The following is a 26,884-nucleotide window of genomic DNA, read 5'->3' on the forward strand; positions in this document are numbered from 1 at the left end:
CCAGACACTCTCTGTGGCGCGGCAGAGACATGAAGTGTCCCAAACTGTCCGCGGCGCCCAGCCGTCGACTTGAGTGTACCCTGATAGAAACCTATGTATAGAATTCTAAAACGCATGCTAGTTAAGATCACAGGGAGCTTCTGGGATCGCGAGAAATGCAAACGGCTGAAGTATAAAGTAGACTCAATGAGAAGTACACATGTTTGCAAACCTACCTAAAGATACAACCAATAATTCCGATTAGAGCGATAATGTGGAGAATATTGATCTTGTGTTGAGCCCAATGAGCCTTAAAAATAGAGCTAGGGTGTTCCTTTAGTGATATCGCTTCGACTCACGCTGAAAATGGCGGACGTGAATCAACAAACTGAGGATATGATGATGCGCCTGTTAATCAATATTGGTGGGCGGGGGGACCGCACTCCTACGTAAAGTTGCGGTCGGTTTGAAAACCGCTCTAATTGGTCCACCGTTTTTTATGTTGTTAAATTAAAAAAAAAGCACTGGGTGTGCCTATATCACCCCAATATGACGGTCTATACACCATACATGCACATATGGCTGTCCAAACAGCTTGAAAAGTAGATTTTTTTACCATAGGTGCCTTTTAAAGTCTCAGCTCTGACTTTCATTTTCGAACCGTCTGCTAGTTATTTTATTTTCAAGAGCTGAGGTCAACTATCAGCTGCTGCTTTCAGTAGTATGACAATAAAGGTCGTCTAAAGTGGTTTTTAAACCCACATTGGGAGCATTTAACATTGAATAAAGCACATTATCAATACCTTAGGTGTTCGTTGTCTTAGTAGTATATGGTGTGTTTCTGCCATGATGTCGCAGAAATAAAAACAGTTTCTGAATAGAAGTTTTGTGCGTTGCCATTGCAGATGATTAGGACAATAAATCCTGTATCAGTAGGACACGGGTGTAAGCATTTTCTCCCCCTAGTGGTGAGCAAAGAAACATACATGATATTTTACATTTAAAGGACCCCAGTTTTGGCTTTTTTATAACATGTAAAACGAGTCTTTTGTCAATTTTTGGGTCAGAAGGAGTTGTAGCTGTCTTGGTGCCTGTGCCTTTAAATGAAAATGAGCTGGTTCTCCCCACCCATTCTCAGGACATTTAGTTTTAGCGAAGGATAACTATTGTCAGATATCAGGATAAACACAGCAAATATGTAACACAAACACATGTGTGCATTTAACAGATTGTGCTGTTTTACTCAGCTATTTGCGGCAGATGTGACCGCATGCCCACTAAACTGGTAAATATGCTACTATATAGTAGAGCTGCACGATTCTGGCTAAAATGAGAAGCGCAATTTATTTATTTATTTTTCCTCACAATTCTGATTCTATGTAAAGCAAAGGTTAATATAAGTAGGCCATTATTATTGTTATTTCTCAAACATGATAAAACAACAATAATATTGTTATGTGTAGGTCTACTGTTGGTTAAAATTAGGGCCAGACGGAATCTGTGGACATTTTTTGCTATTTCTGTGCAGAATTTTGTTAAAAATTTTAAAGATCTAAAGATTTTTGCGAAATGATTTTGGGGGTTTTTATAACTAAAACCTTAAAATATGAACTAAAAAGTAGCCTAATACCTTTTTAACTTAATGTTTACAATGCAAATCCAATTAGATCCACTTTAATTGGTAAACAAAGCAAGTCTCTCATATAATATCTCTACTAAAAGACAGAAAATATTACTGTACAAACTGTATTGTTAATAAATTGTATGAACCTTTTCATATTAGTCAATAATATTACTGCAATTAATTTAAAAACGGAATAAATATAAATTTACACACATTTACACAAGTAAATAAACAGAATCAATGAAGGGCTAGAAATTTGCAGAATTCTGCACGCGCAGATTCCGTGTGGGCCTATTTAAAATTAGCATCACTTACTTTATATGCTATATAACTGCAGGTTAACTATGTTTATATATAATAACTTTAAATGTAAAAAATTTACATTTATGCTGAACATACAAAACAAACAAAGATGTAATTTTTCCCCTGACACCAACCTGTTTCTACTCCATTTGAAATCATCTGTGATGCTGCAGACTAAAGATAGTTACTGACTTCCATTTTCCTTGAGCAATTTCAGTGTAAACAAAAGCTGGTTCCAAAATTTGCATGAATAGATAACAAATCTGCAAGTATTTCTATTCTAGATATGATCAAGTTATGATTCTAGAAAAATGAGCTATTTTAGAGGAAACACAGGTCTTCCTTCCTGATGGAAATGTTATGCAGCTAAATAAGAACTGCATAAGCATCCACAATGGACAAAGCCCTTTTGTTGATTAATAATATGAAGAAAGCAGAAGTGCCTAATTTAAATGTAGAGTATCATTTGACATTCAAAAATCTCGCCATGACTTACTGTCAACCATTCAATTCAGTTGAAGTTTATTTGTATAGCATTTTCACACACATTATTGTTTCAAAGCAGTTTTTTAAAGGTGCACATTATTGCATTACAATCAAATTCAGAAAAGTTAAGGTTATTAGTTACTATAACTTTATTAGTTACTAATAACTTTAACTATGGTCAGACAGAATCTGTGTAGATTTTTTAGTATTTCTGCTGAAATGTGTCCGTCCTCGTAACTGAGCTTTATCACCAGACTAAGCTGGAGAACATGATAGTTCAGACACTTATTCTGTCTTCATCCAGCCTGACATTCAACATCTGTTTGCAGCAGTCAGCAGGAATTAAGAGCCTAATATCTCATATCTCTGGAGGAAGTTACATATTTAAAGCAATAGTTCACTTAAAAAATGATATTGTAATCATTTGCTCACTTGTTTAAAACCTGTTTCACTTTATTTCTTCAGTTGAACACAAATAAAGATATTTTGAATTAGGTTGTTAACCAAGATCCATTGAGTTCCATAATATTAATTTTCCCTACTATTGATGTCAATGGTGACCGGTTTTCAACATTCTTCAAACTATCTTTTTGTGGGTAAGATAATCAGTAAAAGATGAGTGAATTTTTGTTTTGGGGTCCGGTTTTGTCATTTAAGACCACATCGCACTGATGTTCCTGCTGAGTCTGGCTGCAGGGTTGCCAAGTCCACGTCTTTTTTTTTTTTTTTAATTGGAGGGTTAAATGTTTGATGAATTGAATTAAATGTATAGAGTTGCAGTGATTTAAAAAAATAAAATAAAAATAACATTGTTATTCTTTAAGGTAAACAATTAATCTGTGCACGTTTTAGCAATCTTCAATCAAAGCCTGAGCATTTGCTTCTGTGTTTGGTGTTTTGGTCATTCTATGAAGGAAGTTGAATATTTAAAGCAATAGTTCATTAAAAAATCAAATTGTGATAATTTTCTCACTTGTTTCAAACCCGTTTAATTTTTTTTAGTATCATAACTAAAAACTCTATATATGAAATAAAAACATTTCACTTTTGACTTTTATTTAATATTTACAATGCAAATCCAATTAGATCCACTAATGATTCTGCGTTTGCGTGGGTTTCCTCCGGGTGCTCTGGTTTTCCCCACATTCCAAAGACATGCGGCACAGGTGAATTGGGTAGGCTAAATTGTCCGTAGTGTATGAGTGTGGTTGAGTGTGTGTGGATGTTTCCCAGAGATGGGTTGCGGCTGGAAGAGCTGGATAAGTTGGCGGTTAATTCCGCTGTGGCGACCCTGGATTAATAAAGGGACTAAGCCGAAAAGAATATGAATGAATAAATGAATGATCATGAATATGCTTTGAATTAACGTCAACCACTTTAACAGTCAGATACAACTTTTTTTTTTTTTTTTTGCGCCATTGACGTCTAAGCTTGCATATTAGCACCATTGACGTCTATGATTGCATATTAATCTCTGATCATAGTATGTTGGCACAAAATCATTTTTAACTTGAAGTTAGTCAGTCTGAACATACACCAGCATAAACAGTGTGACACACCCTCATCCTCAGACATTTTCAAATTGTGACCCAGACTATTGACCTTATTCTTGCCGTACGAGCGGGTGCAGCCATTGGAATCTTTTTGGCTCTATAAACTTCCGGTCACATTCACTTCCATTGATTTTTAGATATTAAAAACAGCTTGTTATGCTGCTTGATTATTTCCCCCACTGGCCACTGAATGAGAAGTTCTAAAATAATTGCAAAAACAGAGCACACTTCTGTATTGTAGAATAAGGTCAATACATTAAATATAGAAGCTGTTGCCAGTTGATGTTCAGCTACAACATTTTAGCAACTTTTTTTTTTTGTCAAGGATGAGCATTGATTCCAGTAAACAGTGCTGTTGGATGAAGAACAGGTTTAATGACATTGTTCACATATTATACAGGTTAGTTTGATTTGTTCACTTCCCTGAAACTTGTTTGCAGTATTGATAGTAGAAAAAAAGGGGATCAATGAAGATAATTAATTTAATGTGCTCATTTATACTTGTGTGTTGATCATTTATGAGAAGGTTGAGAATATATAGAAATTCTGCTGCTGTGTAGTGACATTTCCCGCAATGTTGGTGCATACATCTTTAATGGCAACAACTTTTATAGTTGTTTTATATCATTTTCTTGTATTAAGGCCCTGTCCTTTGGACGTTTCTTATTTTCAGCCCCACTGAACTTGACATTCCTTGACTGGCCAGCTCCTCCTTTATCTACAGAAACAAATCAATAAATTAAATAAATTCTCAGGCAAATAAAAATGTATGTATAGTTTTTTTCATCGTATTTAACTTGTTGTTGAGTTAAAAAAAAAATCACTTTAAGATTTTAACATGATAAAGTCGATTTCCAGACATAGATGTAGGATTGTACTTTTACTCTAAGGCAATAATTTGACTCTACAGAAGGATTTTATGAGAAGTGACTTACTAGCTGCAACACAACCTCCTTGTTTTGAGTCTGTGTTAGGTCTAAAAATGACCTAAGTTTCATTTGAAGTCCTATGACGTTTTCTATAAAGACACACAAACATAAGGCATCAGATGACATGATATGAATAAACTGTTTATAGTAACAGACAATGTTAAGTAAGTCCTACCTGTCCCATTGTTCACAAGAAAGGCCCAACGACCAGGAACATTTACGTTAGTCGTGTCCTTGAGGTTTGTGATGGAGTCGCCAGGATAATCATAATGAATGACATGGTAGTCAGTAGAGTTTATGGTATCATATCCAGCCTATTAAAACCATGTAAATTAATGTTAGATATACATACACAGTCAATATTAGAGATATTGTTATTATCCTGTGATTGCTTTACCTCCACTGGAAAATATGTACCAGCACAGTCACCGTAATTCATTAGAATGAAAGAAAAGCCACCTCCGGAAATTAAAACTGCTTGAAACGTGATTGCCTATAAAACAAATAAAAAACAACATCATTCATAGTCTACAGTGGGAATGGAAGGTATTTAGACACCCCTAATTTTTTCACTCTTTGTTATAATGCAGCCATTTGCTAAAATAATTTAAGTTCATTTCTTTCCTCATTAATGTACACACAGCACCACACATTGACAGAAAAGCACGGAATTGATAACATTTTTTGTAGATTTATTAAAAAAAGAAAAACCATGTGATATTTCAGTTTAAAAAAAATCTGCAAACAATGTCAACAATTCTGTATTCTGTCAAAATGGGGTGCTGTGTGTACATTAATGAAGAAAAAATAAAAGAACTTAAATGATATTCGGATATTGCTGCAATATAACAAAGGGTGAAAAATTTAAGGAGGTCTGAATACTTTCCGTACCCACTGTATACTATATTATAAAAATTCATAATCTGCTGTGCTGTACTATATTTACCGGTGCTAAATGATTGTTAAGTGTATAGAAATCTGTTGTAAGCACATAGTCCCATGTGACAACAAAGACCCAAGAAGCAGCGAAGCCCCTGTTTGGGAAATAACGGTTTATGTCGTGACTGGCTCGGTCGAGCACACTTCCATTTGTGTACTCGTGAAACCAGTAATTGCCATAACCAATGTCATCAAGCTCAGTCCAGAGCGCAGCAATGTAATCTTCATTTCCATATGAGGGAAAGGGATAAGGGTGACCTTCTGGTAAAGCTTGGTTGAACGTAAGGAGTCCATTATTATTGACCTAAAATAAAAGAAATCTGTTTAAATTAGGCCTGCACAATAAATCGAAGTTACTCACAATCACTATTAATTAAAAACAGTGATTGTCATGCACATCTTGTTAGGGAAGCACGGTTATGTGATTATTAGTAAATCTCCTTTGAAGGCCAGGGGGTGCCCTTGTGTGGAAACTCCAAACACACACAAAGAAGAAACCCCTTAGCGTTGCATTATAAACAGAAGATTTAACTGCTTTCACTGATTCACTGTGAAGGCTTCACTTGACTGAAGTTATGAATAAAAACATGTTATTATATGTGGTAATTCACATGCTTTCAGATGTAGCAGCAACACCGAGCAGTAGTTCACTAAGAAGCTATGCAAACAGCTGCCATTATTTGAGAATGGATTTTTTAATTTCATTATCGTCTAATTACATTTTCTGTAATTATGAATGTACAGTGGCCGAGAGAGCTTAATGTGCTGCAATTTAAGAAAAAGTGCAATTACAAAAAAAAGCCAGCAAATTAAGAAAAGATCTCCATCCGTTTGACAGCACACCTTCTGAATATCTTCACAATGCATACACATTAAATAAACGCACTGCATTTTCTCACAACACAAACAAAGAAATAAACGTGCTGCATTTTCTCACAACGCAAACAAAGAAATAAACGTGCTGCATTTTCTCACAACGCAAACAAAGGAAATAAACGCACTGCATTTTCTCACAACACAAACAAAAGAAATAAACGTGCTGCATTTTCTCACAACGCAAACAAAGGAAATAAACGCACTGCATTTTCTCACAACACAAACAAAAGAAATAAACGTGCTGCATTTTCTCACAACACAAACAAAGAAAATAAACGCGCTGCATTTTCTCACAACACAAACAAAAGAAATAAACGCGCTGCATTTCCTCATAACGCAAACAAAAGAAATAAACGCACTGCATATTCTCACAACGCAAACAAAGAAAATAAATAACGCAAACAAAAGAAATAAACGCACTGCATTTACTCACAACGCAAACAAAGGGAATAAACGTGCTGCATATTCTCACAACGCAAACAAAGAAAATAAATAACGCAAACAAAAGAAATAAACGCACTGCATTTTCTCACAACACAAACAAAAGAAATAAACGCACTGCATTTTCTCACAACGCAAACAAAAGAAATAAACGTGCTGCATTTTCTCACAACGCAAACAACAGAAATAAACGTGCTGCATTTTCTCACAACGCAAACAACAGAAATAAACGTGCTGCATTTTTTGTGTCAAAGCAGCTTTACATAGAAGATTATAGTAAATTGAAACAGTGTCAGTCCAGTTTTCAGTGTTGAAGTTCAGTTTAGTTCAGTGTGGTTTAATATTCATTATTGAGAGTTCAAACACTGAAGAGCAAATCCATCGATGCGCAGCACTGCAATGCAAACAAATGAAATAAACGCACTGCATTTTCTCACAAAGCAAACAATTTACTAAACGCGCTGCATTTTCTCACAACACTTGCAAAAAAAAAAAAAAAGGTTACATGTGCTGCGAGGTTACATGTGCTGCTGAAGATTAAAGACACATATGAGAGGTTTGCTCTGACTGTGGGCTATATTTCGTGTTGTTTTTGAACCTAAATAAGGACTAAATGTATGCTGTGTATAGTATATCTGTAATTGGTAACATAACGGAGACTGTAAGGGTCTGTATGTGTTCATATATGTTGCATTTATTTATTAATTGTATATAATTGCAGACATTACAGTCATTGATCAGCAGTAATAATCAAAATATGTTCATAGAAAAGTAAGTAATAAACATTTACACATAAATACAAAAGTATTTATGTGTATAAAGCATCTGTTTTGTAAGAAGTGCTTCTCATAAGATATGGAACGACCCGTACAGCTTTACTGTGGACATTTTCTCAAGCGAAAATGACGTTGACTGAAACTTTCTGTCGTACCCCACGCCAACCAAAAGAGTACCATTGGTACCCTTTTACCATTGGGTCCCTTTTAGCAGTGGAAACGCAAGCCTGATAAAGGTGACCTGTACAATACCTTACTGTACCACTCAGTGGAAACGGGCCATAAAACTTGTAGTAACGGTGCACATAATTATTGGTGAAAGCGACTAAATTTTGGCTGGTGCGACCACATTTTTAAAATTAGGATAACCATTGCTTCCAAGCAAAAAGGTTCATTCCGAGCCCTAAGATGGAACAATTTCTTATGACTGAATGCTTTAAACTCTCTTGAAATGCTCACACACTCACAGGCCTTAAAACACATGCAAATGATCAACTTTTACTGCATTATATGGTAAAACTCTGCAATGACACTACAAATCTCATGTGTGAACTGTGGCTTTGTGGACTATTGCGTATACGCAGATTGAGATATCGACGCTCAAATGATATATTGTTGGTGAACTACAACTCCGTGTGGTAAACGGTTTCATCTGAAGCACACCTGCTGGAGATTTACTACTGATCACAGAACTGGCTTACTGACACAATGATCAAACAATCAACTTTGATTAAAAGTCCATCAGCAGTATATGAACCAGTTTATCACAACATTTGCACGGATATTAGACAAGCAGTGGAACTGAATTCTCACATAAATGCTGCTGTACTTGCGGGTAAAGAATGTAAATGGAGTAGAGAAGGTCACATATTCATAGGACTCATAGCCAACTTCAAGATGTCCAGTGTCTCCTGCTGCTGAGCCGAATGGATAGAATATTGCCGGGGCTGTCGAGAGCATAAACAACAAAAACACATGTGGAGATGGGAGCAGTTTTTACAAGATTTTTATAGTTATTGTGATACAGATGTGATTGCCATTTTAACTGTTAAAAAGGTCAGTAAATACCTGTCCATGCAGTTGTTGATGCAATGGTGGTGCTCTCCTCAGTGGTGGCTTCTGTGGTGGTGGTGGTGGTCTCTTCTGTAGTGGTTTCTGTGGTGGTGGTCTCTTCTGTTGTGGTTTCTGTGGTAGTGGTGGTCTCTTCTGTAGTGGTTTCTATGGTGGTCTCTGGGGTTGTGGTGGTTTCTGTGGTGGTCTCTGGGGTTGTGGTGGTCTCTGGAATTGTAGTGGTTTCTACAGTGGTGGTTTCAGTGGTGGTCTCTGGGGTTGTGGTGGTTTCTGTGGTGGTCTCTGGAATTGGCGTGGTTTCTATAGTGGTGGTTTCAGTGGTGGTCTCTGGGATTGTAGTGAGGATTTCTGTGGTGGTCTCTGAGGTTAAAGTGGGGTCTACAGTGGTGGATTCTGTAGTGTCTGCAGTATTTGGTGGATACAACACAAGCAACATTAAAGGTGAAATATGTGAGATTTCTGTCAAATCCGCCCCAAAAGATTAAACATTAGTCTTTCTGGGTAGTATCAAAACATTTACAGCAGTCTGGGGAGTGTCTACTGTGGAAGGCAGGCTCAGCCAGAGGGTGTTTGGGAGTTTTCACATTAGAAAAGCCAAAGTATGGAAATACAAACGACAGACTAAAACAAGGAAACATTGGTGGTGTTTTTATAAGATAAAGGAATTTAATAGAGTGTTTGTTTGGGTTTTAATCAAGACAGAGTTGCTTTGTTTATTCTTGACAGGTAAGCTAAACATTCTTGCCATACATGCCAGCTCTTTACAGTCAAGTAGAGAACTTGTGCCACAGAACAAGTCTAGTTATCCTTATTGAGATGTATTGCATCATATTGAGAGAAAAGCCACATGTTAGGACAGAGCAATTCCATCCAGGTATTAATGTTTTCACACTAGCCTCGTATACCTTATTGACTTAAAGGGTTAGTTCGCCCAAAAATGGTGGTTTACTCACAAGTCAGCATTTTTGATTTTCTTTATTCACATGAACACTAAAGAAGATATTTTGAAGAAAGCTGAAAACCTGTAACCACTGAATTCCATTATACTGTAGTAGGGAAAACAAATACTGTGGAAGTCAATGTTTACTAGGGGTGGAACGGTTCAAACTACTCGTGGTTTGTTATGAATCACCGTTTCGGTACAGTACGCTACATTCATTCTTCCATGGCGGGGCACCACGCCAAAATTCATCCCGCCGCGGCTGCATTACAGCTTCTCCTTCAAAACATTCAGTCGTGTTTTTTTTTTTATAGTGGGAATCAATCACACCAAAATGTATTAAAAGGTATGTGAATTATAACAGCGTGAACTTTTCTGTAACCGTAGTAGTGCTGTGCGTTATTTATTTAGCCCTTTTAGATCACGTGCTGACTGACTGGCTGACTTACAGGTGCATGATGCGTGAAGCCAGCAAACATGACGTATAGCCGTTTCACTTTACTTCAGGACGCATTAATACCGCTCTGTAGGTCTGTTGGAGACATTCATAAATATTCCTAGCAAATCTAATAAATGTTGGAGACATACTTGATACATAAACACACTAAATCGCACTTCAGCAGCATTTATTTGAGAGCGCACATGAAGATCTGCGCTTGAGCTGCGTATATTTGAGGGGGCGTGCAAGAAGTTTTGTGCACGAGCAGAGGAAATCGGCACACAGGCAAAGAGATTCGCATGCTCGTAGGCTATTACATAAACATATTGGGTAACAAACACCTGATAATTCAACTTCCTTATAAAATTTAAAAACATTGTTTGCTATTCTCAGCATTGAATGCCAGTGCACTCATCAGATTTCAGGCAATGCTTATTGGATTCTTTCACAAGCTTTTTATTGTTTAATTGTGCATTATTTCATTGTATTACTATTTGTAAAAAACAAAAACAACAAAAAAAACAAGGATCATTGTTATAAAGCAGTCTAATATTTTATGTGAAATAAACTATAAATGGCTATGTGGAATCATGGCACTCATTTAGATTATACAGTGAGGGGTAGGCATGGGACGATAACCGTTATAAAGGTATACCACGGTTTGGAAAAGTCAAGGTTTTAAAACTGTCAAAATTTTTTGCAATACCAATCCTAAGGTATATGTACAATTTTTTTTATTTGGGTTTTTTGTTCATTTGTTTTTAGGACAGCAGTATCTTCAGCAGAAAAGATATCCAAAGATGCTGTTTTAAATTGTAAAGAAATCTGTTTTTGAATCAAATGAAGACAGCAGAAGTCAATGATTCATTTAGCTTGACATGTTTACTCTTTCAATATATTTTAAATGTTTCTCAAAATAAAATATATTGTGTTCAAAAGGATTTTTTTTTTTAACCAGACATTTAAAAATTATATATTTTAGAGCAGTAATCATAATACAAAAATACTGTGAAATTTTTATCCAAGGTTATCATACCATCAGAATCTTATATCAGCCCATGCCTAGTGAGGGGGTCTTGCTTCATTTGTGTGGGAGGGTCTACACTGTTTGTGCTATGCCATTTTAGTTAATGTTTTAAAAACCAGATCTGGTTCTATTTAAAATCTGAAAAAAAAAAAAAAAAAAAACGCATCACGCACCTTAAAAAAAAAAGAAGTACATGACTAAAATGTTCCATGTGTGTTATCCAACTCGCTAAATTCAACTAGAAATGTTAAAAAATATAGTTTCCATTCTTACAGGCTTTTAGTGAATATTTCTTAAAGTAACTTCTTACTGTGAAACTTTTTCTGAAGCTGAACTGAATATATGCATTTTTTAAAAGTTCTTCATGAAACCATCAATGTCAACTAAGAAGCTTTCATATGGCAGTTTGAGGTGTTTAGATATAATTCAATATTTACCTAGAAACATTGTTGTTTGTGCTCTGGCTGTTAAAGAAAAACAGATGGTTACATTCAAAAACACAACACTGTATAGTTATTTTCCTTTGCCAAATTACGATTGATGATAAAACAAAAATGCTTACATTGAGCCAGGAGTGATAAGAGCAACAACAGATGCGACGAAATCAGAAACATGATGATGCAGTCAGAAATAAATCCAGAATGTAAAAGGTCTTATCCTGTAATCAGAAAGATTTGAATAATAATGATGATGATAATAATAATAATAATAATAATTATAATTCATTTATTAATTTTCATTCGGCTTAGTCCCTTATTCATCAGTGCTCGTCACAGTGGATTTAACTGTCAACTTATCCAGCATATGTTACACAGCCGATGCCCTTCTAGCTGCAACCCAGTACTGGGAAACACCCATTTATTTGAATTTAATTTATTCAATTCCCCTATAGCGCATGTGTTTGAATTGTGGGGGAAACTGGAGCACCCGGAGGAAACGCCAACACAGGGAGAACATGCAAACTCCACACAGAAATGCCAACTGACCTAGCCGGGACTCAAACCAGCTACCTTCTTGCCGTGACGTGACAGTGCTAACCACTGAGCCACTGTGTCGCCAATAATAATAATAAAACAACAACAACAATAGTTAACTTGCGATTAATCACGCATTTTTTGTGGTTGTAAATCCACCTTAAATTATAATAATGTTGCCTTTTGAAACTGCATAACAACATAAGAAACTGCATAACACAATCACAGACACGCAATAAAAAACTGAAACATAACATTGTTTTATAGGGATGAAAAATCTTGGTCAAAGCACAATGAAGAACTTGGCTGAAGACGAATACATTTCTTCTGTTTGTTTGTTCCCCCAACCCACCATATATTTAGCAAACCTTTTTTTCACCTTGACTTGAATTAATGTCAAATTATGTTTTTACAATTTTTTTTTTCTTGGTTTTCAAATAAAAATAAATCAAATTAAATCATTATTTATATGATCTTACCATCCGTACCATTTTATTCATCATTTCCAGTTAGTGCTGAATGTTTTACTAGCTGCATAGACTATTTTTCCAACTACAGGCAGGCAAAGCCACAGGTCAAACAGAAAACATGCGCTGCATTTATCACACGTTATTTTTATTATTTTTATTATTTTTATTATTTTTATTATTTTTATTATTTTTATTATTTTTATTATTTTGTCGCACGTATGTTGCTATAAACTCAATAATATATATTATTAAAGTGACATTTAAAGACATAACTAGGGTAATTAACAATGGTTTGTTCTGTAGACAATCAAAAAAATGTATTGCTTAAGGGGGCTAATAATATTGACCTTAAATATGTTTCTAAAAATATAAAAACTGCTTTTATTTTAGCCTAATTAAAACAAAAAACTTTCTCCTGAAAAAAGTATTATCCTTACTTTAGAAATGTATTATATAAATAAATATACATACATTTTTAAAAAAGAAAATAAAAAATCACAGGAGGGCTAATCATTTTGACTTCAACTGTGTATATAAACAATAATATCTCATTAGTATGGCCAGACAGAATCTGCGGATATGTTTTGCTATTTCTGCGCAGAATTTGATTCACGCAGAATGATTTTGGGAATGATTTTAGGTATCTTAACTAAAAACTTAATATATGAAATAAAGAATAATACCGTTTAAACTTTTATTTAATGTCTACAATGCAAATCCAATTAGATCCACGTATTTGGTAAACAAAGCAAGTGTCCCATATAATCTATCTACTAAAATACAGAAAGTATGACTTTACAAACTGTATTGTAATTAAATCATATGAACATTTTCATATTAGTCAATAATATTACTGAAATTAATTTAAAAACTGAATAAATATAAATTTACACACATTTACACGAGTAAATAAATAGACTCAATGATTGGCCAAAAATCTGCGGAAAAATCAGCGAGCACAGATTCCGTGTGGGCCTACTTATTAGTAATTAAATAGTTGAATAAATAACTTTGAATTCAAATATCTGTCTCTTTAGAGTCACATTTTAGGCTACTGAAGACAGCAATACAACAATATTCTAAATGTTTGGAAAGATTTTAAGGCATCTTTAAATACTTTCACTATTTCCAGAAAGCTAGACTTCCACATTTTGCAAAAATGATCATTTCAGAAGTTTATCAATAAAAAAACTGCAATTGATCAAGGAACATGCATTACTGTTTTATTAAAAACAAAATGTTACCTGATTGGCTTATTTGTTTCTGTATACCATTTGTTACAACAATGCTATAATTCAATCCATGACACAAGAAAGGAGAAGGTGTGAGAATATTGCTTGCGGAGTGTAATATTCCACTTACCCTTCTTCTCAGCTGCTCTTTCACCTGCTGTAGTTTAGGAGGAAGTTTCACAGATTTTTATGTCCCGGCACAACATCTCCTGGAGCAAAAGAGAATATGTTTTGTTGGATCACTGCCAAAATAAACTAAACAAGAACAATGCAATCTCAAATCAACCAAACTAAAGTTTTTACTTCCTAAAAGCAATCTCATGCAAATGAAAATACAAAAATACTAAAAGCTTTTACTGTGGTACACGATTCAGTACCTTTAGTGTATCCAAATGAAACCATAATCCAGCACAATGTTATGACCACAGTACTGTTTGCTGAGTGATTTATAGTTACTCATCATCTATCACACACCCCGAGAGAGCAGTTTACAAAGAATAGCAACAGCGATGTTGTATTGTTACTTTTTTTTACTGTTATAGATAATTACTCTAATAACAAGGAATGAACAGAATGAGGATCACAACGAATGGAAAAAAAAAATAGATCAGTCGCATGACTTGTTTTTCTGGAAAGAATGCAGATTGCCATTCGTTTTCTGAAATATATATATATATATTCATTGGAATTACAATTTTTTTTTATAGATTACTGCAAACAGTTTATATGGGCAGAATTTAAACAAACAAATTAAATGTAGTTATATTTAACTTAATTTGTTTGTTTAAATTCAGGTTATCCACATTTTTTTGCATCCACTTACAAAGAATTTGTAAATCTTTTAAACTATTTTATTTCAGTATAAACCATGTCCCACACTAACATGCTTTTGCTTAAAATTGCACATTTTTCTCACTGTTTTGGCCTTCCATCCACACTGAGACAGCGTTTTTAGGAAATGAAAAGGTATCTTTTTGAAAACACTGATCAAAGTGGATCAAGTGGCGTTTTCATGTTGAGTGTGGACTGAGAAAACGTAGGCTTTTGAAAATGATGGTGCATACAATAATCTAAAATAAACCTTTTTCCACTATAAATAACCTTTGGTGCAATAAAAATGTTGTGTGAATGTTATAAATTCATTATTGAAACATCAATGCCAATAGAGATTGTTTAATTAGTCTCTTCGTGCGTACAAATGTGCCAATACATTTATCAATGTCAGCAAATATTTCTTAAAGTGCCTGGGATTGTAGTAAATATTGTCTTTTGTGTTCAGTGAAACAGGTTTGAGTTTCTATTTTCTATTGAATACAAAAGAAGATATTCTGAAGAATGCTCGAAAGCAGCAGCTATTGACTTTCATATTATATTTCGTTCTTATATCATGTCAACGGCGGCTGGTTTACAACATTCTTCAGAATATCTTGTCTTGTGTTTAACAGAAGAATGTACGTTTAAGTGGTCACAAAAACACTCTGCTTTCTAAAGCAATTTAATATTGTTTCAAATATTTTAGTGTACTGATTTCTTACTATCTCTTACTAAGCGTTTGTGAAACACTGTGAATAAAATAATATACAGTTGAAGTCAGAATTATTAGCCCCCCTGTGTATTTTTTTCCTCTAATTTCTGTTTAACGGAGAGGAGATTTTTTTCAAAACATAATAGTTTTAATAACTAATTTCTAACTGATTTATTTTATCTTTGTCATGATGACAGTACATAATATTTGACTAGATATTTTCAAGACACTTCTATACAGCTTAAAGTGACATTTAAAGGCTTAACTAGGTTAATTTGGTTAACTAGGCTGGTTAGGGTAATTAGGCAATTAAGTTATTATATAACAATGGTTTGTTTTGCGAACTATCGAATAAATATATAGCTTAAAGGGGCTAATAATATTGACCTTAAAATTGTTTAAAAAAAATAAAAACTACTTTTATTCTAGATAAAATAAAACAAATAAGACTTTCTCCAGAAGAAAAAATATTATCAGACATACTGTAAAAATTTCCTTGCTCCATTAAACATCATTTGAGAAAATTAAAAAAAAGAGAAAGAGGGGACTAACGATTCTGACTTCAACTAATTACAATTTTAAATGTACAACTCAATTTTATCAATTTGCTGTTAAACCAGATCATGTAACATCAACTTTAATATTAAAGCAAAGCCAATGCAAAATGTTTCATAAGTGCATTATTGTTGTCTCAACTCTTCCTGTACTGCAGCATGCATTAAATCTATGTAAGAACAACAAAAAATGTTTATCAACTTTTAGGGATGCACCGATACCACTTTTTTACAAAACCGATACGAGTACGAGTATTTTTATTTGTGTACTCACCGATACCGAGTACCGATACTTCATAGATTTGGTTTCAATTAAGTTTATTTGTTCGTTTATTTTTTATTTTTTCGCCTGTAACAAGGATGAACACAAAAATCCTTAACAGAAGGCTGTTCCTAGCCAAAAATATACACATATTGTTGATAACCCTGCAAATCCATAGACGTTATCTGTTACCGATTAGTCATGGACATTTAAAGGATGAGTCATCCTTGCGCTTGCATGCGTCCACGACGTTCAGCGTCCATTACACAAACGTTACCTTATGGAGTCTGCATATTGGGGATGCATAAAACCCTGTTATGTGCAATTCTTTCATATTCACAAGTCCTGCCTTTGATTCGCTGGTCAGGTAATCAAAAAGTCAGCTACTTGATGTTTAACTATGAGTGGGTCGAGGGTCGATGAGATCAATAGCCATAAATACGCAACGCATACTCTCATTTTAAAACTCACGCGACCATCATCCCACATTGTTTATTAATAAATAATCTTATTTTTATTAAAACAGTAGTGATTTAGCAATGCCGCGCCATTGACAAGCTAACTGCAGAGAAAAGCAACCATCGCGGCAACCGCAGTGATAACTTTTTTTCCGAAGTTCAGTTATTTTTTGCACTTGATTATTATGCGTTTAATGTAAAAAAAAAAAAAAAAAAAAATCAATAATGAATTGGCCTACAAGAGTGTGTCCTGTGTATGTGTGTGTGTGTGCGTCTTTTATCACAGAAGCCGCTCTCTTCCAAGACTGAAAGTTGCTTTGTCTGTCTGGCAATATTTCGGCTTTGAATCAAATGAAGAGTTCATTTAGAGGAGCCAATAATTGCTGTAAAGTAACTGTGACGTGCGGCCACACATCAAATCTGAGGTCTGATCTGATCTCTCTCTCGCTGTCATCCAGACATCGATACAGACGTCACATAAGTCAAGTCGCAAAACGGAGGCTGGTACCAGCTGATAGAATAGCTGAAGCCTTTGCGAAATTTGTCAAAATACTGCACTGAAATGAACAGGCATAAATGTCATTGAGCCAAAAAGACAGTCTATCTGTAAACACAATTGGAGTGTTCTGTAGAAGTTGTGTAGCCTAATTATAAATTACAATAAAATGAAAACCAAAATAAACAATTCATTGCATTTTTCGTCTGATAAAAAGTATACAGAAAAAAAAAATCAAAGGGTTAGTTTGTATTAATGTGTTTAATAAAAATATGCTTAGCCTATTTAAGCTTAACAGTTATATACGCTATGAATAGGCAAACCATTTAAAAAATATTTTACTGTGCACTGGGTTATAATGTATATTTTACAATAAAAACTAAATGTAGCATGTCTCGTTGTCAACTGCCGAGGGAGGGAGGGAGGGAGGGAGGAAGAGAGAGAGAAAGAGAGCACCAAAAGCAAAATCATGTCGTTATAAATATTCTATTAATGATATCGAAATATTTATACATTTACATTGTTTTTATTGAGATTGTGTGATCTGTATATGCTGTCTGATCTTTACAGGAGCTGTAAACTGACATGCACGCGGTGCAGGCAGTGATGTGCAGATCTGACAAGGTGCTTTTTTTATTTAGCCTCATAATGTTCCATTACTTAAAATTTCTTTCATTTTTTATTTATAGTTTATATATAAAATGAGTGCTAGCTTGTTTAGCTTTGATCATTATGCAAGGATCATATTTCATATTCGGTTAATTCTTCAGTAGCATAAGATTCGTTAATAATGTATTTTATAAAGGGATTGTTTATAAGGACTAAATTTTTTATATATTATTAATATTAATATATAAAACATTAAGCTAATTAATACATTAGGACATTGAAGTCAGGTAGGACAACACATCACATCAGTGAATAACTGTTGAGTGGTATCGGTGCGTGGTATCGGCCTTTCATGTCCGACACGAGTATGAGTATTTTAACCAAGTATCGACCCGACACCTGATACTGGTATCGGTGCATCCCTATCAACTTCCAACCGCCTATAGTTTTACTGTATTCTTGATTATCATCGGAGAATGTTCATCGGAGAATGTTATCGCAAAAGGTCAATGTGTGTTCAGTAACCTGTAATTTCCACCCTTGTGCTATACAGGAGGAAATAGCAGCTAATCTCGATCTAGACGCATTTAATTAGGTCATACACTGTAATCTTGCTGACTGGTCTATTTTCTAGTCATTACAGCTTACATCAATCACACTGACACCAATATCAAGTTAAACATTGTATAACTTTAAAAAATAGTTGAAACCTGATTAGCTTAAAAATAAGTTAAAGCAACAAAAAGTATTTTGTTGTCTTGACTTTTTGTCATTAAATGTTTTGCAGTGTGATTTGTTGCATGATGTTATTTGCATGTGACAACCTGCAGAGTGAGATTTTTTTTTTTATCCTCAGATGCTGGTCTGCCAAAAAAAAGTTGAAGAATTTGACATGAATTTGTCAAAGCTGAAAAATGTTATGCAGCTAACTAGATACTGGATTGGCAGCATTTCTAGCATTAATGCCTGGATTTGTTGCGTATTTTTTACTTCCTTGTATGAAGTAAAAAAAATAAAATAAAATAAATACAGACTAGCAAAAAATGTCTGTAAATTGTCTCGCAATGAAAATGGAAGCTAACATGGCATTAAATACAAACAACTTGTAAGATGTAGGCTCTAATAGAAGTATGATTTATTGATTTGAGGCTGATATCATGACTATTCCGCTTCATTAGGGGAGAGCATGGGTGAAAGTACCAGTTTCAATCCAGGCTCGTTAGGGATACGTACCCAGGTCTACATTTCTGGAGACACTAAATATATAACCGGAGGTACGTTTGCTTGCAGTTTTTGTTTGTGCAAATCCACCCCACCAGATGTTGCTGTGTATACTTTTTGATGATCTCAAATTTCTCTTGCGTGTCCTCTCCTCTCATAAATCCACCAGATGGCGCAATATACACTTCAGCCCACCAGGGAAAAGAAACGGAAGCTGTTGGTGGTGTAATACCACCCTATAGCATTTGTTGTAAAGACTAAACGCAGCCAAACGTACTTTGCCTACAGAATTCGCGCTCTCCAGAAATGTAGACATGGGTACGTTTTCACATCGAGCCTGTGGTGGCCATTTTTCATTTCAAAGAGGATGATTTTAAAAGATAATATTTTACAGAGAAATGTATTTTTGCTGTGGTTACTAAAAGCATAACCATGGTCTATCAATATCAGATGGTATTTTGCACAAGAACAACTTCAAAATACTTACATAATAGCACATTACGTTTGACCCCATCAGTAGTGTCAAAAGTAACACATTGGTAGGTCAAATGTAACAACATTTGCTAGATTTACTTGTTAATATATTAACTGCAAACATATTTTGTCCTTTACCTTTGCAAAAAAATATTAAACGGCACTTTCATTTTAAATTTAAACTGTTTCAAAATAAGCCCAGAAATAAAAAATAATTATTTAGATTATTTTTTATTATTATTGGCAATATTCAATTCAAGTTTATTTGTATAGCACTTTTTACACTAATTAAATAGCATTAAAATCAACAGAAATGTTAAGGTTATTAGCTATTTACTAGTTACGTTAACTAGTAACTGATTACTAATAGCTTTAGCATTTGGAGACATTATATATAAACATAGTTAAACTGCAGATATATAGTATATAGATGATGTCTGTGTAGATGTTTATGCATTAATTTGATGAAACATCCGAGTTGAAACACTGCAAACTCTAATATGGAAGTCAAAAGGTAAGGAACTCTTCCCATTTAAACCTGATTTACTTGAAAAAAAACAAACTTAAGGATGTGTCATTGCACTAAACCTGCAGATTGATCATTATTTTTAAACATGACTTGTAATGAGGTAAAAATCACCACTATAATTTACTTTCTGCACCTAAAAACTGAAATTTGGAGCTAACCGCGGGACACAGTGATGGAATCACTTTATTTTTGGCAGCTCCATTAACACGGTTAACAATTTTTGTAAGTTACACAGTATTTAACTTTAAAATGAACTGTATTTTACTGTAGGACAGTTAATGCAGTGTGTTACTGTAGTTTAAAGTCGCATTGTTAAAATTACTGTATATTTTACAGTAAATTCTGTAAATACACATACACCAAGATAAACGGTGCTATAAATGTAAATACAGTTTTTTTTTTTTGCTGAAATTGATTTACTGACTAAGTTACTGTAGATTCTACAGGAAATTGTGAAGGATTGCATCAGAATTTACTGTTATAGCCTGGAAAGCAAATGTTGTGAGGGCTCCGATAAAATAGCTTTGTTACTTTTGTCTGGCGATACTTTAGTCCCTGCTCTCCTCTACTGTTCTAGCTGAAATAAAACACTGACAAAACTAACTTTCTTGAATTATCAGTTAATTACAGTATTAAATGCAACTATATTTTGTTTCTTAAATGGATTAGCTGTTACCTTTTTTTAACACCTATGATATTTAAGAGAAACAGAAAGGAATAAAACCAAGTGTGTGCTTGAATCGAGAATGTTGTACCTTGTAGAATGTTTCGATCCACCCTGAAGGCCATGAATCTGTAACAAGTACATTACTGCGGCTTATTCTTTTATTTGACCTAAGAATCACTGTAGTCAAAACCAGCCTCTGCAAACAAGGAAAAAAAAATATGAAGAGAGAAATGAATGTGACGCATTAATGCATACGATATATTTTACTGTACCTGCAGAAGATTGTGTGTCATAGCAGTCACAATAACTCATGAGCATAAAAGACAACTCAAAATCTCTTCACTTCCGTTGATGGGAAAGAAGTAAACAACTGGGTAACACTTTAGTTTAGGTCACAATTCATGCTATTAACTACTGGCTTATTACCTGCCTATTAAGATATTAACTGTTCATTAGTAGTTATAAAGTATGTATTTTATATCCATAATCCTACCCAAAACCTAAACCCAACTTCTACTTTACTAAATATTAATAAATAAATTAGTAATTTAGTAAATTAGTAGTTTATTACGCTAGTAGTGTTAATGGTTTGTGTTAACGAAAACTGTGATGGAGGCTGCATTAGTGTATTGTGCTTTTACTATTAATCCATGCAAGTAAAAAAACAATTATATGTATATATGTGTCTGTGTGTGTATCTGCGGTAATTTTCTCTGAACAGATGTTTGTTCTAAATCTGTGGATTTATGTGGAATAGTTTAGAGAGTATAGTAACTAAACTTTTATAACATGAAATAATAATAATAATAATTATTAAAAATATATATTTTAAAGGGGACCTATTTTGCCCCTTTTTACAATACATCTCTGACGTCCCTAGAGTGTGAATGTGAGGTTTCAGCTCAAAATCACAAACAAAGAATATTTTTTAACTACCCCTTTTAGGCTTTGATCCTAATTGTGCCGTTTTGGTGACTGTCGCTTTAAATTCAAATGAGATCGTGCTCTATTTTAAAAGTGGGCGGGGCTACAAATGCCTGTGAGTCAGCATAGTGGCAGATGTAAAAACAAGACTGACGTCCTATGCTAATGAGGGCGAGATGGTCACTAGTGGGTGGGACTTTCCCCCTCTGATGACACATACAAATGGAGAATGTCAATCAAAGTGTTTCTGTTTTTATCAAGTGTGATTTATAAATAGAATTAATCAATTTGTATCATTAGAAGCTGCTTATATTCACTTACTGATGCCACATAACTGGTTAATCCCCTTATGAAAGTTATATTTGCATAATAGGTCCCCTTTAAAATACATCACAAATGTACACTTTTCTTAATGTTGTTTTTCAAGTATTCTGTTTAATACAAGAGTACGATATCAGTATCTGCATTATTATTATCTCTGGATCAATAATCATATCATCTAGACGGCAGCAGCAAGATATATAGACTATAAAAAATTGTTTCCTTATTTTGTGATTCACAAGTGTTTTCCTTTTATTTATGTTTGTGAATTGCACTATGGGAGCTTGATCTCTGCTCTGTCAACTTTTGATATTTAAAATTCAACTCTACAGTTTTAGTTTAAGTGACTTTTATTGACATTTTATAAGTTTGAAATAATGTATAAATAATAATATATAGAGAAATGAGTCTGTAAAATAACAGAAAATGTACTGGCAGTTTATTACAAGATTTTTGCTGCGTAATTTACAACACCAACCCAGACAATATATCACTTTAAACTATTAAAGAAATGCTAATAAAAGTCACTATAGTCCCATAATGCAATTCAAAAGCATATATAAACAGGTTAAAATGAAATAGGAATCACAAAATATGGAAAACTGCTAATTTACATGTATGTTTTTACAGACAAGTCTACAAATCTATACTGTATGTTGTGCAGAAAAAAACAAACTAATTACACTATTAATTACACTTATTAAGCTTGCATTTCTCAATTTCTAAATATCTTCGCGTATTTTGAGCACATAATGCATGAATGACAATTAAAATTGTGGTTTGGAACTGACGTTTTTTCTATTGTCACAGATAACAGATTTAACAAAAGAAAACAAAAAAACCCCCCCAACATTTTCCAGTATTGTTTATGGCTGACAAAGTTTGGGAATCAATCAACAATCAAAATTCACAGTATTTTGACATCAAACTGTTTTAGTATTGCATGTGGTTGACATCAATCAAAAGCCACAGTATTTTGACATCAAACCCATTAAATAAAAACCCATTAAAAATAACCCACTAAAAATGCTAAGGTAACAGTTTACACAGTAAATAAGGAAATTATGTGAAGGAATATTTGTCATGACGCAGTACTGCTTCTGGTAAATGGAGCTGTAAAAAAAGAACAGGTTTAACTTCATCATTCACATACTACAGATCATGAGTTTGATTAGCTTAACCCCCCTGAAACTCTGAGTTTCATAGATGAACAAACAAAAAAGAAAAAAAATGGAAACTCTGAACTTTACACAAGTTAAATGAACACAGAAACATGTAAAACATGTTCTATGAATTGATTCGTTCTCATATATCATTTTATTTAATCAGAATCAGGTTTCAATGATTATGTCACATGTGTGAGAAAAAGAAACAAGGAAAATCACACGATTTCCATTCCCGTGTTGTGACATTCTTCTCTTTTATCAGTCGCTACACTAATAAAGGCAACAGCATTCAGCGTTTTAATGTGTTACGGCTTTAGCTTTGTGACCTTTCTTAACTTCAGCTTAAAGTAACTTGGCACTCCATGGCAGACCAGCTCTTGATTAATCTGAAACAAAGATAGACAGACGATCAAAGTATTATTGTCATTAGCACTATTACTGATTATCAGGATATTCACTACAGTTTCATCAACACGTTCTCACAGCAATTCGTAACTTGATTCAGTGGCTAATTAGTATGAATTCGTACAATCTCATTCATTTAGTAAGATTTGCTCATCCTCCAGTGATGGTAGGGTTTAGGGACAGGGTTGGATGCCACACCTCTTTTTAAAAATCATACATTTTTGGACGAATTAGCCACTAAACTGACAAATTGTAAAATTGTTACTTTCCTCACAAGATCAGGCTGGGTTCATTGGAAATATGTGCCTCAGTCCACATTTTTGTAAAACATAAAATTTGTTGCTCCAGGTATGATTTGTTGCATGTTTTAGGTGAAAAATCCACTAGAGGGCACTGTCTGAATGTTTTTTCGAATCTGAAAAACGTTACTTATTTTATATATATATATATATATATATATATATATATATATATATATATATATATATATATATATATATATATATATATGTATATGTATATATATATATATATATATATATATATATATATATATATATACATACACATATATATACACATATATATATATATATATATATATATATACATATATATATATATATATATATATACATATATATATATATATATGTATATGTATATATGTATATATATATATATATATATATATATATATACATACACATATATATACACATATATATATATATATATATATATATATATATATATATATATATATATATATATATATATATATATATATATATATATATACATATACATATATATATACATATATACATATACATATATACATATACATATATATATATATATATATATATATATATATATATATATATATATATATATATATATATATATATATACATATACATATACATATATATATATATATACATATACATATATATATATATACATATACATATACATATATATAGTGTGTGTGTATATATATATATATATATATATATATATATACACACTCTATAAATACACTATATATATATATATATATATATATATATATATATATATATATATATATATATATATATATATATATATATATATATATATATATATATATATATATATATTGAGTCCTCTTCTTGTACACAATAAGGCGGGGTTTATCACACCCTTCCCTAAACCCAACCAATAGTGTTTTCTGAAGCAAATATAAGCGAAAAGTCTACTGCCACCACATTGCTTTAAAGAGTTTTCATTTACATTTGATCAGTTATGTGAAATTGTGCTTCTTTAGACCTGAACTCGAGCATCGCACAGTACAAACTGATCAACTATGTGAACTGAGCACGTCAAAGTTGTTTACACAGTTGGAAATGCATTCCATTACAAATCAAAGGCATTGTTAATATATTTGACTGTTATTTTTATGGAGTTGTGCAAAGAACTGCATGGAAATAATAATTTGTTTATCAGTAGTATGTCCCTGTAAATATTTTAATAGCGTGCAAAGGAACAGAAATTGTTGGTGTTATTCTGCCCCCTGGTGTTCGTGTTACCTATAAACTGCAATCAAACTGAAACACATTTCTCCAATGAGACTGTGCTGATATTCCTCAATAAAATAATATATACGTACACACAAACACACACACATACAAACTTTGACTTACTAGCTGTAAAACACCCTCCATGTTTTGAGTCTGTGTTAGGTCTAAAAATGAGCTAAGTTTCATTTGAAGTCCTATGACGTTTTCTGCAAGGGCACACAAACACAAGGCATAAAATTAGATGATATGATTAACTGTTTATAGTGGCAACACACAATCTTGACGTGAGTCCTACCTGTCCCATTGTTCACAAGAAAAGCCCAACGGCCAGGAACATTTACATTAGTCGTGTTTTTGAGGTTTGTGATGGAGGAGCCATTAGAATGATAATAAATAACATAGTAGTCAGTGGAGTTTATGGTATCATATCCAGCCTATAAAAACAATATAAAGGAATGTTATGCATACGTATAGTTAATATACACTATTTAATCATGTGATTTTTATATTTTTTTACCTCCACTGGATAAGTTATCGCTGCGCAGTCACCGTAATTCATCAGAATGAAAGAAAAACCACCTCCTGAAATCAAAACCACTTGAAATGTGATTGCCTGAAAGGAAAACAAAACAAAATTACGATTCATAATCTATACAACCTTGAGTATTATGCTTTGAGAGAAAGATAGATCATTTTTACTGGGTCTGAATGACGATAATATGCATCCATATCCCATGTAAGCACATAGTCCCACGTGACAACAAAGACCCAAGAAGCAGCGAAGCCCCTGTTTGGGTAATAATGGTTTATATCCCGAGTGGCGCGGTCGAGCACACTTCCATTTGTGTACTCCTGATACCAATATTTGCCAATACCAATGTCATCAAGGTCAGTCCAGAGAGTAGCAATGTAATCCTCATTTCCATACGTGGGAAAGGGTACAGGGTGAGATTCTGTTAAAGACTGGTTGAATGTAAGGAGTCCATTGTAATTAACCTGAAATAAATAAATAAATAAATCAAAATCAGAATATGCGCCAGTTACCAAAACATTTGCATTCATATTAGACTAGCAGTGGAACTGAATCCTCACATATATGCTGTTGTACTTGCGGCCAAAGTATGTAAATGGAGCAGAGAAATCCACATATTGAAAGGAGTCATTGTCAAATTCAAGTTGTTCAACGTCTCCCACTGATGAGCCGAATTGATAGAATATCTCTGGGGCTGCCGAGAGCATAAACAACAAAAATACAAATGTAGATGAGAGATGTTTATACAACTCATAAACTCATATTCCTGCTATTGAAAATAATAAAAAGTCATCAAATACCTGCCCATGCAGTTGCTGTTGTTGTATTGACTGTTAAAAAAAGAATTCAATAATAAAACACAATTTATTTTAAAGAGCATTTAATAATGTGTTGTACGGTCAATGTGATGAGTCTTTAATTATTCGCAGATTTATTACCTGACGTGGTCATCAGTGTAGTGGCTGATCTGGTGGTGTCTGAAACAATAAAATGGATATAAATGCAATTAAACAACTCATGAACTCTCTTGACAAGTACGGTTTTCCATTCTGCATGTGTTATTATTAGAGAATCCACTCAGGAAACCTAAACTACACTTTTAAATATCAGC

At 33.5% G+C, this 26,884-nt stretch overlaps 2 protein-coding genes across 4 annotated transcripts in view; both read right to left on the bottom strand.

Annotated features, from left to right (window-relative positions):
- Positions 1 to 4,300: 4,300 nt before the first annotated feature.
- Positions 4,301 to 20,976, bottom strand: LOC130238665 (sushi, nidogen and EGF-like domain-containing protein 1). 3 transcript variants are annotated; one of them, XM_056469752.1, is made up of 11 exons: positions 20,943 to 20,976; positions 14,190 to 14,268; positions 11,946 to 12,041; positions 11,821 to 11,847; positions 8,975 to 9,379; positions 8,720 to 8,853; positions 5,821 to 6,117; positions 5,272 to 5,367; positions 5,050 to 5,188; positions 4,881 to 4,963; positions 4,301 to 4,663 (listed from the first exon to the last, which is right to left on the bottom strand). In XM_056469752.1, the coding sequence occupies exons 3-11, from the start codon at positions 11,995 to 11,997 to the stop codon at positions 4,583 to 4,585; spliced, it is 1,314 nt and encodes a 437-aa protein (XP_056325727.1). In that variant the 5' UTR covers positions 11,998 to 12,041; positions 14,190 to 14,268; positions 20,943 to 20,976; the 3' UTR covers positions 4,301 to 4,582. The 3 variants fall into 3 exon arrangements, with proteins under 3 accessions (XP_056325727.1, XP_056325726.1, XP_056325728.1); XM_056469751.1 differs by lacking the exon at positions 20,943 to 20,976 and adding an exon at positions 14,437 to 14,520; XM_056469753.1 differs by lacking the exon at positions 20,943 to 20,976 and adding an exon at positions 14,437 to 14,519 and having other exon boundaries at positions 8,975 to 9,355.
- Positions 20,977 to 23,393: 2,417 nt separating this feature from the next.
- Positions 23,394 to 26,884, bottom strand: part of LOC130238115 (uncharacterized) — a 91,578-nt gene continuing 88,087 nt past the window's right edge. Inside the window, exons 63-70 of the mRNA XM_056469022.1 lie at positions 26,712 to 26,750; positions 26,574 to 26,603; positions 26,334 to 26,467; positions 25,941 to 26,237; positions 25,759 to 25,854; positions 25,537 to 25,675; positions 25,365 to 25,447; positions 23,394 to 23,651 (exon numbers count right to left, since the gene is read on the bottom strand). Of these exons, the coding sequence (XP_056324997.1) occupies positions 23,571 to 23,651; positions 25,365 to 25,447; positions 25,537 to 25,675; positions 25,759 to 25,854; positions 25,941 to 26,237; positions 26,334 to 26,467; positions 26,574 to 26,603; positions 26,712 to 26,750 (899 nt within the window). The 3' untranslated portion in view covers positions 23,394 to 23,570. The remainder of the gene's footprint in view (positions 23,652 to 25,364; positions 25,448 to 25,536; positions 25,676 to 25,758; positions 25,855 to 25,940; positions 26,238 to 26,333; positions 26,468 to 26,573; positions 26,604 to 26,711; positions 26,751 to 26,884) is intronic.

The sequence above is a fragment of the Danio aesculapii genome, chromosome 12 (assembly GCF_903798145.1).
Source record: "Danio aesculapii chromosome 12, fDanAes4.1, whole genome shotgun sequence".
In the NCBI taxonomy this organism is placed as follows: Eukaryota; Metazoa; Chordata; class Actinopteri; order Cypriniformes; family Danionidae; genus Danio; species Danio aesculapii.